This window comes from Doryrhamphus excisus, linkage group LG18 (genome assembly GCF_037039965.1).
Source record: "Doryrhamphus excisus strain RoL-2023G ecotype Guam linkage group LG18, RoL_Dexc_Guam_v1.1, whole genome shotgun sequence".
NCBI lineage: Eukaryota > Metazoa > Chordata > Actinopteri > Syngnathiformes > Syngnathidae > Doryrhamphus > Doryrhamphus excisus.
Window position 1 is genome coordinate 9,899,961 of NC_136374.1, and position 18,351 is coordinate 9,918,311.

The 18,351-nt window shown below is 39.7% G+C and overlaps 1 protein-coding gene across 4 annotated transcripts in view; it reads right to left on the reverse strand.

Annotated features, from left to right (window-relative positions):
- The window catches only part of pax7a (paired box 7a), a 62,773-nt gene that overhangs the window by 8,822 nt on the left and 35,600 nt on the right, over positions 1-18,351 (reverse strand). For all 4 annotated transcript variants that reach the window (XM_058054785.2, XM_078798342.1, XM_058054782.2 and 1 more), the window contains 2 exons: positions 16,643-16,808; positions 15,075-15,271 (listed from right to left, as the gene is read on the reverse strand). In XM_058054785.2, the coding sequence (XP_057910768.1) occupies positions 15,075-15,271; positions 16,643-16,808 (363 nt within the window). The remainder of the gene's footprint in view (positions 1-15,074; positions 15,272-16,642; positions 16,809-18,351) is intronic.

Below are 18,351 nucleotides of genomic sequence, written 5' to 3' on the forward strand. Positions count from 1 at the left end.
CACACACACACACACACACAAAGTAATTAATTCTCTCAAGTTGTGAGCCCTGCGGCCTGGGGAGAATTGTAAATTGATACAATGTGCATCCTTTCAGATAAATAAATAAAAAGCCCCTTTCATTGCTCATTTATTCAACAGTCAAATTGCATTTTTTTTTGTCTTTGAGTGGATGTTTGACAAGCTTCTCTGTGTGGATTGTTGTCGAAAACAGCCCCAATAAAGAAAGACAAGCATTCATTCTATTTCAGACAACATTGGCATGAAAAAAAGAGAGCAATCTGCTGCTTGCTGCACCCACTGGAGCACCTGCACACCAGTGAAACTATGACCGTGTATAGAAGGAGGGCTGCAGAAGAGGAATAGAGTAGTGGGGGGGGGGGAGTGAAGGCTTTGGGGGAAGTACAAAGACTCCTGTAGGACTGCGCTGGCCCGAGGGCTTGCCTGCCTGGAGAGCTGATAGCGAGGTCCCTCTGTTCCATTCCCGGCGCCAGCGCCAACACACCCTGCTCCACAAATACTCTTAATCTGCGCAAGACTGGATTAGTTCCTCTGTCACCGATAGCTTTCGCTGTTCTGCCCAAATGAAATGCCCCCGAGATGTACCTTTAAGTTAGGCAGAGGTCAGCGGGGCAGACAGGGGAGGAAGAGAGAATTAAAAAAAAAAAAAAAAAAGAGCAGCACTCCAAATGTCTGCCAGTTATCGGAGTGCTGCAGAATAGCATCTTAGCACCTTAGCAGATCTGCAGGCGTGATAGCGGCCTTGGAGGAGAGTGATTAAAGATCCACTCGGATGACAGAGATCAATATTTGAAGGCTTGGCCTGAGGGTGCGATTACAGCAAGAGAATGGGAAGTGAATGTGACTTTGGCCGGGGACTGTTCAACTATTCCAAAATGCAGATACTGTATGATGCACATTCTTACTTGAAACATATTGCTCTAAAACAGGGTTGGCAGGACCTTCTCCATCAAGGAGGCGGAGGGCGGGGCGGGGCAACCCTGGTATTTATAATATTTTTCTCTTTTGTAAAAAGACAAAACAACTTTTTGTCTTTACGTTGTGCCTTTTTGTGACAATTTTTGCTGTTTTTCCACTTTAATTTTATTTCTACAGTGTGCGGTGGGCTAATCAAAGAAAGAGCAGTGGGCCCAACATTGACCCCTGGTTGCACCCCTTCCCTAAAAAAATCTAAACTGTAGAGTCCAATGTGGTGTATTTGTGTTACGTAGACTGTTATGTATTATGCATTATGTATTATTATGTATTATTGTACTATTACATTCTTAAATACCTCAATTAACGTGAATTTTTTTTTCACAAGGTACTAGCACACTTTGCAGAGGAAAGTGTGGAACAGTTTTATCATTCATTTTCACAGCACCAGATGACGATGATCAAATAATATTGAAAAAAATTCTTAAAAACATTTTTAAAACACAAAATAGGACAAAAAAATTGAGAGGGAAAAAATAAAATTTGTACCAAAAAATTTCAATTTTATAATTTTTTTCTAAAGCTGTAACTAATATTATATTCATACAAATATCAGTAAAATATACATTTTCTTGTGACATTTTTTCCTCATGTTTCCTATATTATCATCATCAACTTTTTGCTTATTGTCTGGTACAAATCACATGGAATGTATTAAAAGTGTCAATGTCAAAATGAAAATAATAATACGTTTATCATTTAAATTTTTTTAATACATACAAAAATAAAATGTGTAGAAAAATGGGAGAAAAAGTTCAATGTTTTATGAGAATATAAATAAATATTAAAAAGTTTAATTTAATTATGAAATTACATTAATCAAAGCACATTTCCAACATGTTTTTCTGTATGTGGAGGAATCTGAAAGTTGCAAAAAGAAATATTTCTCATGTTGGAATGGAGTGGTGGCCAAGCATCGTATGCCAGTTAGTGCTGATCCAACTTAGGATTGCTTTGGAGGAGGTCATCAAGTATTTACATTAAGGACTTTAAGTATAACGACCATAAGACAATCAATACTGCTATATATTTCTCCCATATCCAGCCTCTGGTTGGTCCACTCCTGCTGCCCCCAAACCCTCCCCACCTCCTCCATCCCTCACATGAGCTGGGGCCGGCCCAGCGGGCAGTCAGGCCCCCTCATCCGAGCAGACAAAATGACTATTTAAAAATAACAGTGATTGCATAAATTGAATTAAAGCGTTTTGGTCACGGTGGAGGAGGTGGCGCGAGGCGGGGGCGGGGGCCGCGGCGATGGTGGCAGGCAGCAGATGATGGGCTTTGGCCTGCATGCCACCGCCTTAATTGGCTGCGGCACATTAATAACAAGTGAAAAGTGTCTTCCAACAGGAAAGACAGCGGCAGGGAGAAAAGAAGGCCTTTAAAGAATGGAAGGTTGGGGTGGGGATGGTGGTGGGGTGCTAATTGTGTTCAATTAAGTGGCTGATTGGCACTGACAGAATCTGGGCAGTGACAAGAGAGGCGCAGATGAGGATGATTAGCAGCCGCAGGAACAAGCTGTCACTCTTCACAATAATGTTGATATTAAAAGTGATGCTGATGATTTACCTGAAAGGTCTATCGACTCTCATCCAGAACCATACTGTCTGATAGCATCAATTTCATTCATTCAATTTAACACTGTAGCATCAAATGGAGTTGCCGGTGGGCTACCCAGCATGCCTTGCGGGCACCTTGTAAATAGTAGTTTAAAGTAGTAGCTGTTTATTACTCTTATCACTACCTGTTACGTGTTGTGTGTTTATTTATTTGGACTGCAAATTGTTCATCGGTATGAATGTGAGTGTGAATGGTTGTTTATTGGTTGGTTATTTATTGCCTTGGAATTGCCATAACTTTTCCCCACTTTATGACACCCCTGGTTATAACTACAATATTTTTTTTTCATCTCATCTTATTTTGTTTTCTTTTTTTCTTTTTCATCTTCTTATTGCACAAAAATAAATAAATACATAATTTGCTACTCTTTATGGACCAAATTCTACTTTTACCTGGCATACATTTGTGACTCAATAAAATAGAAGAAAAAAAATACCAGTTTTGGAAATTAACAAAATTAATTTTAATGTGAATATAAATTATTATGATGGGTGGTAATCATTACTTTATGCACAATTACTTAAAAATATATTGTTTATGTAATTTTTGTGTTATAACATTTTGTATAAGTGGTTATAACACACATGCATGGATTTTTCTCCGGGTACTCCGGTTTCCTCCCACATTCCAAAAACATGCTAGGTTAATTGGCGACTCCAAATTGTCCATAGGTATGAATGGTTTGTGAGTGTGAATGGTTGTTTGTCTATATGTGCCCTGTGATTGGCTGAACAGCCCAGGGTGTACCCCGCCTCTCGCCCAAATAAAGCTGATAAAAAAAAAACAGTTTCTCAGTGTGTATATTTATGTATGTATATTTATTGCTACATGTTTCATTATTTTCTTTACAATTTTTTTTAAATAAAAATATGACAATTAAATTTTCAGTTAGTAATTACAAATTAAAAAAAAAAACACCTACGTACATCCTCTCCAGCTCACTTTTACTATCGTGGAAACATCTAAGCAAGCCCAGCTGTTCACTGACACCCAAGTCTACTCTTAAACATCCCATAGTGGCGCCTATAAAGTCGGGGCCCGCGCTAACCAGAGGTTAATATGCCGTCTATTGGAGTGCAATTGGAGAGCGTGTGGGGAAGCAATCGTCTATTCTTTGCTAGTGATATGCTTGAGTAACTATGGGATGGATTCAGCCACCAGGAACAAGAGAGGCCCCTTCAAAACACACACACACACACACACACAGACTCTAAATTAAACGGCAGATTTTCTGATTCCAGGAGAGTGGTTTTGGCGTGTGGAGGAAAGCGAGGCAAGAAAAGGTTGGAGGAAGACGAGAAGGAGGAGGAGGAGGAGGGTTTGTTTGCGGAAAAGCAGCAGGAGCCAGGTCTAGTGAAAAATGTCAGGTCAAATCGTTCTTGACAGTGTTAATATCCGCACCTCATCGCCATAATTACATGTAAATAAATAGTGAAATAGCTCTCAGCTGGAGACGGGGAGGCGAGCCAGCTGAGGACCCGGCAGCCTTGTTGTCTTACGCCATCAAGCCAGGCGGCTAACGCTAACATTGGCGCAAAGACGGGAGGGGGGTTTGGCGATGGGGAGGGTGGATGGTCGCTGGCATGAAAAAGACGGAGAGTGTAGGTGAGAGGGCAAAAAGTCAGGGCGAGTATCAATCACATCAATACACCTGTCAGAGTGGCATCTGGAACTAACAGGACGCACATGAAGCGCACATACACACTCTGACACACACACACACACAACACCAGGAAGGCAGGTTCACAGCAGAGCAGACCCTCGGTCATCCCATAATATCCTCTTGCTACCCTAACCCTCGACCCCTGAGGAAGCATGGGGTCGCCACAGACGCTTCACCTGCCTGGTGAGCGGCCAAAGACAAGTGGATGCCGTATTCATGTATTTAACACTATAGACACCTCTGTAGACCACCACAATGTATTACGATTATTTTTGGTACCTCTGGAATATGTGGCTTGTACTGACAGGTAATTGACTTGTGATGAATGAGAAGAGTTATATTTTCAGCAAATTCACATCTTGTGTTTAAGTGATTATTATATTTGTGTTAGTGTGGTATACTTCCCTCCATGATAGTTTATTCTAAGGCACCCTTTATTATTATGGGCCTTTTTGCTGATTGGCTACGAGTAATCACATGGCATAAGAGCCCCTTTCCAGGAAATAAAATATATATTAATAGCAACATTACTATAAATATATTAATTATCATATATTCATTCTAATATTATGATATTAATATAAACATATTGTATTAATATTTATATGAATATAAAATTATTATTTTTATATTAATGTAAATATGAATATAATATTAATAAAATGTATATATGTATATATACATAATATAAAAATAATTATTTTTTATATTGATATAAATATTAAAAATATATATTAATATTAAAATATATACAATATAAAAAATAAATATTTTGTATATTAATGATTGCATTGTATTTATAAAAAATAAATACATAAACTCCAGAAATGCAAGAGAATAAGCTATTAAACAATTCTTCTTCTATTTATATTCCTAAATTATTTAAAAAAAAAATTGGTACCCTGCTACTTCTAGCCTCCAATTGCCAGGAGACACAACAGTTTGGGAGAAAACCATAATTTTTAAGATAATATCAGTTGCGTTAAAGGCTAAATAAAAGTATTTTTAGTTTATTTGAGGAGCGGGTAAACGGAGTCTGGGCTGAGCAGAAAATGTTGCTTCGTAAAATCAGTGTGTAGGGGACTTTGGGGGGGTAGGGCACGCCAAAACTGTATTATGTTCTCTGGGGGTATGTTCACTATGCCACTTTTTAAAAATACCTGATCTAAAACATTCTAAAGAACTGTACATTTAAACTGGAGACATGAATGCTGCATGCTTATTGAGTGAGATACGTGTCAAAATGTAAAAAATGAAGGGATCCATTTAACAAAAAAATAACTTTTTAATACAAAATAGTCTCCAATGATCAGGTGACCTCAAATGTGGCTGTATTTTATCAGAATTCTCAGGCAAAAATATGTATTTTGCATCATCATATTTGCTAAAGTTTCACATTATCACTGATAAATACATATGTACTCATCCTACATACTCACGATGGCTATGGTTTATGTCTGCATATTCATTTCATAACAAATTGATGCACACAAAGCAATGAACAACAATGAACTCTCCTTTCTGCTCTGTTCTGCTTGCGCCATGGGATGTTCAGGCGCACTCCTAATGGTGTTGGGCGCTAATTGTTTTTAATTTTTATTCACGTCCCCCCCTACTACAATTGATGTACCCCTGGGGGTACATGTACCCCACTTTGGGAAGCTAGTTAATAGGGACAAAAAAATGCCATAACTTCATCAAAATTGAAGAAAGAGATACTGTTTTTGGGCAGTGTCGCCATTTTGAGTACTGTTTTCATCAGGTTAAATTTGAATGTGATACGAATAAAAGTCTGACTTGTGTTCTGTGCACAAAGAACTTCGGAGTAGTGGACATGGTGACTGAGTAAATATGAAGCTGACTTATAATATAATTTCTACTATCATAATAAGAGTAGGTATATTGTCAAATAGCAAAAGTCACCTTCAAGAGCGCATGAGAGTGGATGCGTTAGCGGCTATTTTAGATAGCATCGAAGTGTGCAGCGATACTTGAATAGCGGCAGCAGGCCTGTGCACCTTATAAGGCACCGTAGCTGCGTGGGACACACAGCATGTGAATCAGTCTCAGTCATTTTCCTCCTTAAATCCCCATCTTCTAGGATTTACTGAAATTCATATTGGCTGCCTCCGCGAGATAAATGTAAATCACATTCCCTTATATTTATTATTTATCGGGACGCAGCAGCTCACTTTCAGCGGGAAATATCTCTCACCCGCACACAAACACCCTTGCATTTAAATAGCATTTTTATTGTTCGCCCTAGCCTTTCATCTGGGCGACGGGGAGAAGAGAGCCGCCTCTCCGGGGGAGAGACTTTTTGGAGCTCGGGGAGGAAGGTGGCGGGGGGAGGGCGAAGGAAGGGGGGTACCAGCGAGTGAGTGCGCCATGACATGGAGGCAAATGCAAAGAGCGAAGAGTGAGGTTGCCAGGTGAAAAATAGAATATGAAAGCAACACATGAAGACCAAAATATTTGGGATTGGGAAAATGAAAAATGGCTTCTTTGGGTTGCCCCGCAGACATTAGAGATAGAGCAGGTTTACATAGCGAGGTAAAGCGGAACGCGTATTACCTTAGCCAAGCACGAGAAGTAAGAATTGAACACCATTTGCTAACTGGAGGGTTAGTGCTAAAACTATTTAACAGTGTAAATATGCAGATTAAGAACTTTTTTCACAGCAACAATGGTACAGTCCAAGCCGGATGGAAAATGTTACTGTCGAACACCAACAGACAAAAATACACCTGTTCACTTTATTTAAAAAAAAATTATATTACCATTCATGGCCTCAAGCTGCCATTGGATGGAATTATGGAAAATAAAAATTGTCACAAATTCATATCCAAACCCAGCCTCTGGATGAACCAGGAAGTAGCCTGCTAACTAACTAATCTACAGGATGTATCAAAAAGAGCAGACACTCCAAAAAGTAGCCACTAAACATACAATTGAATATTTTCATGAATGTCTTTATTTTCGTATATTGATACGATTATCATACTTTGGTCCATACCTAAATATTTTGGTACACTCGCCTGTTTCATTTCTACCGCTTATCCACACGAGGGTTGTGGGGGTGCTGGAGCCTATCCCAGCTGTCTTCAGGCGGGGTACATCCTGGACTGGTGGCCAGCCAATCACAGGGCACATATAGACAAACAACCATTCACACTCACATTCATACCTATGGACAATTTGGAGTCGCCAATTAACCTAGCATGTTTTTGGAATGTGGGAGGAAACCGGAGTACCCGGAGAAAACCCACGCATGCACGGGGAAAAGATGCAAACTCCACACAGAGATGGCCTGAGGGTGGAATTGAACTCGGGTGTCCTTGCTGTGAGGTCTGCGCCCTAACCACTCGTCCGCCATGCAACCCCTGGCCCGTTTCAAGTGGGCAAAAAAAAAAATCCTCCAAAAAAACAAAAGGGTTAAAATTGAAGGGAAAGTAATAAACAGTGATACAAAATTAGATGTTTTGATCATCTATGCTTTGGTACACAGGCTATTCCGACAAGTTGGAAAGGTGGAATTGTTGGACCATACTTTTCCACAACAATTATCTCGGTCGGTCGAGTGGTTAGCGTGCAGACCTCACAGCTAAGAGACCAGGCTTCAATTCCACCCTTTGCCATCTGTGTGTGGAGTTCGTACTCCGGTTTCCTCCCACATTCCAAAAACATTTGTTATGCTAGGTTAATTAGCGACTTCAAATTGTCCATAGGTATGAATGTGAGTGTGAATGGTTGTTTGTCTATAAGTGCCCTGTGATTGGCTGCCGACCACTCCACGGTGTACGCCCAAAGACAGCTGGGATAGGCTCCAGCACGCCCCGCCACCCTTGTGAAAACAAGCGGTAGAAAATGAATGAATGAATATTATGATATTATAGTTAAAATTGCATTGAGCACTTTTTCAGTCTCACAGGACTGCAATCTACCAGTGGTGTTGGTTTCCAGTGTGTGTGTGTGTGGGGGGGGGGGTTGATGACAATATTGTCTAATTTGCATAACTGGCCATGACGAAAGCAGGAAGTGAACAAATGTAACAGTTACTGATTGTAAAAGTACCAGATGGAGGGGTAGGATTTAATTAGCTTTGCTTCTTCCTACTCCTTTTGGACAAGTGGAACTGTGAACTGATTATGTGATGCATTCAATTGTAATCTGATGCATGTTCAAATGAAATAAAACCATTACCATTACCAAACAAGTATTACTGGCCTCAACTGGTGTCCAAACCCCAATAAATGCCATTCACTAACATTGGCGGACTTGTTTCTGACCCCAAATGTGGCCTTGGCGGAGGTCTGTGCTCCACTCTGCATGCCATTCTAGTCTCAACATGAGGCGTCATTCATCCCAGTCGATGAATCAGTGCCAGCAAGGGCATATTTCTGATGTCACAGGCGGGGAAGGTTTCCTCAGAGTTCAAAAGTGTTGCAAAAACAAGACTAATAATCTAAGCAGAAACAGTATAGCCAGTGGATATGATTTACAGTCCCTGGATTTTCTTGGCAGCTGCCAACAGCAGGTCTCTTTTTACAGAAAGCCTCTTACATGTTTTTTTTTTTTTTTTAAATACTTGCCAAATTGAAAGCGCATTTGTTTTAATGGGAGTTCTAATTAACCACTATGTGTTGCTGAGCGCGCGGCGGATGCTGTGAATGCAGGCGATGTGCTCATCCTCTTTGATTTGTTGTCAGAGGAGGCTGCCAGCTGACACAGTGCCCGGTGAGAGGCTTAATGCCCAACTTTTAATAGTGTGGGGGACTACACCAATCCCCCCCCCACCCCTTCGCTCATTGGTATTCAGGTGCAGGCTGCCTTGTTAGAAGTCAGGGAGGGAGGCAGAATGAAGCCAGATTGTTCCGTACATTTCACCCCTCCTCTCTCCATTTTTTTTGGCAGGAGCAGAGCGGGCGTCTTAAAAATAATTCATCCTTTTTTTTTTTTTTTTTAAAAGAAGCGTCTGCGCAAGCTAATGGAGAAGCAGCAGCACAGTTTGGAGTCTCCCCTGGCTTATCTCGCTCAGACAGTTGTGGGGAGTCGCTGGTGAGCACGGTGTCAGCGTGCGTTGGTGCGGTGCAGGCGGGCAGGCGGGCAGGCCCCGGGACACGGATCAAAGGGAGGCAGGGGTGAGCGCCGCAATGCCTCTGATCCCGTCTACGTGTATATGCGTGTGTGTGTGTGTGTGTGTGTGAAGGCCCTGCCCACTCACACAGCCCAAAGGCCCGCTACATACACTCACACATCGCTGTCATTCCAAAACACTTTCATTAAACTGAAAACACATAAAAAAGTTACTTATAGTTAACAAAGTAACTTTGTCAACTTTGTTAACATCAAACTGGAATCATGGGTTGGGAAACAAAAATGGCTACCTGGACTGGTTTTTATTGCAAGCAGCTTCAAAGGTGGCGCAGCAGCTTGAGAACATAAAATCCTTTTTAATACACTTTTAATAGTAACATTTGTTACCCATGACTCATTGAATGTATCTTAATACTAAAAAAACGGGCACGTGCAATGGCTGTCTACAGAAAAGTTGGATTCTTTCATGTAGTCAAGCATTTTTGACAAAATATTATTATTATTATTAAAATATGTGGTGAGGCAGTTAATAAACCCAAATGTTGGTGATCTGGATCAGGACAAAAATCAGGACAAAAATTGTCTTTCAAATTCGTCTCATGATTATGAAAGGTTGAAGATATCTGTATTATATGAATGCTACATGATTCATAGTTCTCATGAAGTAGTTCAAAGTTCAGTTCACACATTAAAAATATAAATAATAAGTTCATAGTTCACCATTTCAATTTCAAACTGAAAGTTCAGTTCATTTAAAGTTTTTTTAAGGTGAAAATTCAGATGAAAGACTAGTCTTTATTTTCGTTAACGTGGAGGTACATATCCGGAAGTCCTCAGGAGCGTTTGGGAGTATGAGCAATCACGTACGTAGAGAAGGGCTGAGGGTGGAATAAATTGAAATGACAAGGTGGAGGATCTGGAGGATCTAGAAAGTTTTCTGTGCATGTTATTGTGTGTAGCTGCTCTATAGGAGTCCACAACCGAATACAAAACACCGAAAATAAGGGGTCCCTTTTTAGAATTGCTGGATTTTTACACTAATGTGCGCAATGCTTTCTGGGTAATGCAGTGTGAAGCAAGTTGAGTACTTCATGTGTCGCGACGCCTGCTGGTAAAATGTGGATAGTAACAATAACATGCTGTTACAGCCTAATGCCACAGCCATAATCCACTCAAATCTGAACCCTTGACATTAATTCCTTTCCTCCACATGTCCGGTACACATTTATTTCAAGACTTATTTCTTGTTTTCTCTGATTATGTCTACTTTATTGGGTAATAAGAGTGTAAAGGTGACTGTAGGGCTGTTACTTCACATCTAGAGGGCTCTAATAAAGTTAAAAACTGTATTTTGATGGATGTAAATAGGTTTTCTATGTTTTAACTACAAAAATATTTCATTTTTAAATAAAAAAAATCCACTTTTTTAACCAATTAACTGCAATAAATGGGGGGTTAACATATATGTGACTGTATATGGGGATTTAATTTAATTTCAAATTTTAGCTAAAAATGTTGGGAAAAACTTGTGGCAGCATGATCGAAACTTTAAAGACTACCAAAAAAAAGTAGCTTAGTGCAGAACTGAATTTTGACCATTGGAATTTGACCATTTCCACACTATTCACAAGTCAATCACAACACATTGAGTGAGAACAAACCTTAAAACTGCTTTTTTAAGCATTACACAAGAAATGCCATCTCTAAGTCAATTAACCTTGTCGTACCAGAAGGAATTAGCACCATTAGTGAACATTCCATATTATATGTAGTACTTCATAATGTAATAGATAGCTTTGCTTAGCTTGATTAAATATAAACACGCTAGTCTACCTGCAGACATTTCAGGCATCAGCATGCTCTCCCCCGTGGATTCTGAAATAATATAAAATAGTATAGTTTTTCATGAATATTAGTGTGTAAGCGCCTATTTTGATAACTGCATAAAGTGTGTGGTACAGGTTCATTGTGTGTTCCTATTTTGGTTGCACCGTGAGTTAGGTGGGCATTTCGATTGATTGGCGGCTGCTAATAAAAAAATAAAGCTTTGATCAAAATTTGCAAGGTGGCTAATGCAGACCCATTGTTTTCTACCCAACTATGTATAAACTTGAAGTAGCCTTGAAGCTACTATTATTACACTAATGGCACCATTTGTCAAGAATATCCTCAATGATGACAGACAAGTATCTTTTGCGCAGTTTATCTGACATAATTCAGTGTGTGCCCTCCCAACACCTGCTGCGCCTGGAAATGAAACAAGACCAACAAGGAAAAAGCACTTGCGCTTGATTCCTTTTGGCCAGTCATGCACAGCAACCGCCTCCCTCAAGCAGCCAAACATGTCGCCACAATCAAACAGCAACCGCTTTCACTTCCTTTCTGGATGGCTTTTCCACCGTAATGGGAAAATATGTGCTGTCGGGTTGGGTTATGGGATTGGGATGGACGCGAGCTCCTGTCGGGGCCTGCTGAACGCTGCAGGATTCCATTACAGACTTGGCAGAACGCCACCGTCGCCCATTTGTTGGGAAGCAGAGACATTTTTTGTGTCAATCTTTGCAGCAAAGGGACTCGGCCACCAATGCTGTAGCTCTCCTACGTACCGGCAAGCGTATCTCCTGCAAACATACACAGCGTGCAACTGACTAAACTCGTCTTTACATGCTTTCCCCCCCCATCAATCATGACAAATACACCATGACCACAGCTCAATTTATGATAATGTTTAATTGCAAGCCTGCTTGTGAGTTGTTGTGTGCAATGCGGACAGCATGTTTGTGTTCGTATGTGTGTACGCAGCAGGACGTCGCGCCACCCAGTGAACTCTGATTCTACTGCCAGTGGGAAGGTTCATTTCCATGCTGAGAAGCTGATGGGAATGCTGTGCAGGGCCTTGCACAAGCATGGCATACCACATCAAAACATCTCTTGGAAATAAAATGAAAATACACACACACAAAAAACAAAAATATACCCATTTGGACTTCAAAATAGACACAAGACTGGAAGGAAAATGGGAAGCGTAGATCTCAACCAAGACAGAGTAACCCCAGTTTGAATCAAATTTCACTACCTTTATACAGCAGCTGAATAGCTCATTCATTGACAAATGAAATTAATTTTGAATTTTGCTAACAAATTCAATAAATAACCAGAAAGTAACAAAAAAAATTGAATTTGAGTGCACAAACAAAGAACCCACACAAGAATGGAAACTGGTTCTTTTAGAGTTGGGACACTATAGACAGATTCTGGCCTGGATCTCCATTTTTTTTCACCAAATACACCACTAAATCCTATTGGTTGTGGTTAAAACGCTTCGCAGGTAGTACTGTACATTACTTGCAAAGTCTCACCCGTTTTGCTTGATGGCCGCCATGTTTATCAACCATTGTTGCGCAAATTTTACACCCATGTGTTTATAATCCCCTGCGTACCAAATTTCATACGAGTTTGGCTAAACACCTAAAGTTACAGAGGTCTTGGAATGTGTTGAGTGCATTGAGCTGAATGGTGAAAATAACTCACAAAAATTAAAAAAAAAAAATAAAACAGGTTTGAATAGAGTAACTTGATACATTCAATTTCAATCTAGTTAAACAAAAATGAACATAAATATATTTTAATAATAAATAACTAACAGCTCCTTAATGAAGGGAAAAGACTATCAATTGATGAAAAACTGAATAAATGCATTATATGTGCTCTGTGATAGTCTACGCTTCTCCCGCAAAGTCAGCTGGGATAGGCTCCAGCAACCCCGGTGACCTGGTGATAATCGGCATAGAAAAATAATGGATGCATGAATAAATGCATCCTAGCGTCTGTCCTTTCATCCTCACTTTACAAGGACATGTTTAATATCCTAACACATTCTAGAACCCCTGCTAAAAAAAAGAAGGGGACCCCATGCTGGCATGAATGAGGCATTAATGAAATATATATGTTGATAAATGATGAAGTTGGTGTTTGTCTACAGGTTTTTCAGCGGGAGCATTAGCAGCTAAAGCCCCCTGTGCCTCCATTAACAATCCAACACGCTGTGAGCCTCCGTGTTATCCTCACTCCGTCACTCCAGCAGGAGAGAAAATCTCCTTTTTGTCACAAAATCCTTAATTCTTTCTTTAAAAAAAAAAACAGGGTAATACTCAGTTTCCAATCTGCTTTCAGAAATATTTTAAAGGCGACTCAAATAAAACACACACGAACGACTGGGGTAATTGTGGACAAATGCGGCATTGAAATTCATTTTCAACTCTTTACACACCATTTCAATCTTATTTTCTGCTTGTTAACCGCATCTTGTCGGTGAGGGGTGGGCAAGGCTGGCCAGTATTGATGGGTAATTGTGTATAATTCGCTGCGTACACACGATTTGCATCATTTACAAATGGTTTTGCATTCTGTGCCGCTTAAAGCTCAACCTCCAGCGTGGAGCCACATTCAAACGCTCATTAACCAAGGTGTCCAAGGAGGTTAGCATGAAAAGTAGCACACATAGAGCATCCTGCATTAGAAGGCAAGGAAGCCAATAGGTCAAAAAGAAAAAACGTCACTTCTGTGTTTAAATGCTAGCATTTTCCAAGAGGAAGAGAAAATATTAAATAATGTGTAACAATAGATAATAGGTAACATTTACAATAATGAAAGAAAAGGGGAAATAGGGAGATTAAGATAAGTGATAAAATAAAAAAATATTTATAACAGATACTAAATAATAATAATAGTATATATTCCAACATATATTGTTATATATATAATATAATATAATAATGTAAAAAATTGAGAAATTAAAGATGAATTAATACATTTGAAAAAATACAGGTGTAAAATTAATTAAACTGAAAGAAATTAAAATAGAAAAGAAGTAAAAAATTTTTTTAACTTAATCAAAGCGATAAATGAATAATTAAAAAAATAGATAAGTAGAATCAATGAAAATAATGCAGAAGCAAGATGTATATAAAGAAAAAATGTTGAAAATGAAAATAAATAAGAAATAAATGTGAGCAAATATATATAAAATATATATTTATATATATAAATAAAATAAAATAAATCCATAATAATTTAATACATACAAATACAGGAGCAAAACAAATTAAAATAATGAGAAATGATGAAGAGAAAGAAAAAATGTTTAAAATAAAAATTAAGAAGTTGCATGTAAACAATATACAAATAAATAAAATGCATTTAAATAAATAAAGAACTTAAAGATAAAGGAATAAGTTAAAATAGAGGCGAAAATGAAAATGAACAAAAACAATGCAGAATGAGGCTGGAAAAAAAGGGTAAAAAAAAAAAAGACTGGAGTCTTACGTCTGCAGACAATTACAGCAAGAAGATTATGGGTCTACATTTTAAAGCTTTAGCTAATTATTTCATCTCCGTGTGTTCTGGCAACGCCGTGCAGGATTTAGACGTCCCAGGAAAGTAAAAAGCGCTGTGGACTATCAAGATAAATTTTAATTTGTTGATGTTAATCCAATTGTTTTAGCAATGTAGCAATTTGGAGTTGCTAAAATAAATCCAGGGCTTCTGGAAGGCTGGCATAAAAGCCTGACACTGGTAGTTATAGCAATGAACATTTTAATTGCAGCCACAATTACATATTCTGACAAGTGAGATGAGCAGGAGGAGGAGGAGGAGGATGGGGAAACGTCAGGAAGGAAGTTTTAGAGTTGTGTCTTACCTGGGGGGAGAGCCCGTTGCCGACCGCGTTCATGTGGTTGCTGGACGCTGAGGGGCTCATGAAGGAGTCGGAGTAGCTGGAGAAGCTGTGGCGGTTGGACGATAGGCCGTACGCCGAGCTGCTGTCGGCGCTCAGACCTCCCTGGTGCATGGAGGACGGGGGCAGGGGCTGTGGTCTGTGCAAGGTACTGCTGCCCTCTGACAAGGGGGGAACATGCACAGGTACTGTGTAAGCTACGATCATCAGTGGGATATCTCCACATGTCCATTGACAACATTAAAGTATCATGTTATGTATAGAGAGTAGGCCAGAGGAGTTTCTTCTTGCCTCCAGTGGGGTTCCTTAATGTATGAGGAGCACAGTTCCACACAGTACACATTTTTAATGAAATATTTCATGAAAACTCATAAACAGCAGATTAGTGGACAGATATAATATGCATAATTAGGTCTACCTGTGAAGAACATCTGTTAATGTTCCTCCAAAGCTATTCAACTATGCTGTATTAAAAAAAAAATTCTGCGATGCTCGTCAAAGATCCTCAATGAAACAGGAGCACTATGCTGACCAAAGTCAAAGATCCTTGATTGGACAGGAGCACTTTGTCCATTTTTTTTTAAACGCTAGTAAAAGATCCTTCATATGACAGGAGCCCTCTCTCCTGTGCTGCTTTTAAGGATTTACTGCCAAAAAGCAAGTCCAAGATCCTGTGTATAACATGAGTGCTTTTGTTTTTAAATACCTACTTCACAAATGCTAGTCAAAGATCCTTCATATGACAGGAGCCCTCTCTCCTGTGCTGCTTTTAAGGATCTACTGCTAAAAAGCAAGTCCAAGATCCTGTGTATAACATGAGTGTTGTTGTTTTTAAATACCTACTTCAAAAATGCGAGTCAAAGATCCTTCATATGACAGGGCCCTCTGCTGCTTTTAAGGATCTACTGCCAAAAAGCAGTCCAAGATCCTGTGTATAACATGAGTGCTGTTGTTTTTAAATACCTACTTCAAAAATGCGAGTCAAAGATCCTTCATATGACAGGCGCCCTCGGCTGCTTTTAAGGATCTACTGCCAAAAAGCAAGTCCAAGATCCTGTGTATAACATGAGTGCTGTTGTTTTTTTGTTGTGAATTGATTATGTGATGCACTCAATTGTAACCTGGTGCATGTTCAAATTAAAAACTAAACCATTACCATTACCATAAATACCTACTTTGTAAGGATTTACTGCCAAAAAGCAAGTCCAAGATCCTCTGTATAACATGAGTGCTGTTGTTTTTAAATGCCTACTTCAAAAACGCTAGTCAAAGATCCTCATATAACAGGGCCCTCTGCTGCTTTTAAGGATCTACTGCAAAAAAGCTAGTCCAAGATCCTGTGTATAACATGACTGCTGTTGTTTTTAAATACCTTTATAAAAATGCGAGTCAAAGAGTCTTTTGATGACAGGAACACGCTGCTGTTTTTAATGACCTACTTCAAAAAACGCTAGTCAAGATCCTCTTTATGCCAGGAGGGCTCTTCCTTTTTTTGAAACTTTTGCAAAAATACACCATGACCGCGTACTCACCTTGTGATAGCGTGGTGCTAGGGTAGCTAGCCTCCGGGAGCTGGTATGTGGGTAAAGTGGGCATCCCTGTGGGCGGGAACCCCCCAGGAAGCAGGTGGTTGAAGGCAGCCAGCTGATTGGCTCCGGCTTGTTTACGCCACCTGGCCCTTCTGTTGCTGAACCACACCTGCAGGAGATATTGAGGGAAGAGATTTAAAATCCTCTTTCTATCAATAAACCACAGCTCCACAATACTGACAGCACTCGTGCAGCCCTGGACTGTGCTGTAGGCAAAACACAAGCTTACTGACCTGAAACCCTACTTACTTATACTTTTATATAAGATTGCTTAGTTAGTTATTACAAATGGTGCCTTCAAGGACCCTCATTAAGTAGTAGAGATGTGGCAAATGTACTATAAGGCTTATGTACCCTTTCCAGTCTGGAATTTAAGGGCACAAAATGTCACCGCAGTGCTTTGAGCCAACCTGCTTGAAAAAGACCAACTGCAAAAAGGCTGGTCAAAGCTCTTTCAGGAGACCGCTACAGCTAAAAGTCAGGGAGTTTCTACGTGAGTGATTACCAATCAATGTGCGTCAACGTCAATTTTTTTTTTTTTTTTTTTTTTTACTTAACCTCCTTGATGTCTCCCAAGCGTGACATAGACTCTTCTGATGGCAATGCATCAAAGAAAAGGAGATGGTATCCTTGAACATGTGAAAGGATCTGCTCCGGAATGGACAGTGATAGCTACCTAAGCAGTGTAGTGGTCCTTCCAATAGACCTGTCTCTCCGTTCTTTGCAACGTCCCTTTCAGTATACAAAATGTAATTGTTAGTAATGATATTATTTAGTGCTTTTTCTTGTATTGAATCTGTCATTGATATGATATATTATTCATGTGTTCTATGTAGAGTGTGACTTTGCTGTTCGGTACTATTTATAATTTAAATAAATATATATTTTTTCCAAATCAAGTATTTAGAAGGCAAGAACTCCAGTCTAGACAGAGTCAGTCCCAAAATGAGCAGCACACACAATGTCAATTCCCTGAATAAAAAAAGGCACAAAAAAAATCAGACTTTCTTTAGAAACAGGCAAAAAGATTTACACATTTTAAAAAGGCTTCTTCTTCTGCTTCAACAAAACATGAATCTAATCAGAGCTTGTGAAAGGAGGCAGCAACCTGTTCCATTTAGCCCGAGACAAGGCTGCGGCCTCTGTGGCGTGCTCGGTGGGGGCTGAAGGACATTGATCTATGCCTCGCACAGGCAATTCATCAGACTTTAATACACTGTCAGCGCAGTTCATCTACTGTTGTGTTTCAAACGGCCCGGGCTATTGTGAGCACACATGAAAGAGGGGGACAAAGGCCCCTCCATACGCCAACCAGAACAGTGGACACAAAGAGGGGGCGTCCCTTTTTAAACAGGCCTTAAAGAGGGGACACTTTCAAGGGGACTTACACAGCAACATACTTGCTGAAGGAGGAGGAAGGGGGGGTCTTTTTGTACACACAAGCATATACGTATAAAAAACTTTTAAAGGACCATACATGGGATTTTTATTGGAATGTGTAGAAGAAGAAAGGAAGTTTCTTTCTAAGACACAACTTAGCAATACTGCAAGAAGAAATCATCTCCATCCTGCTAGCAACAAGTGATGTGTGGCTGCAGGGAGGCTCCATCCATTGGGATGTAGTGGAGCGTGCTCCCAAGCGCCCCACTAGA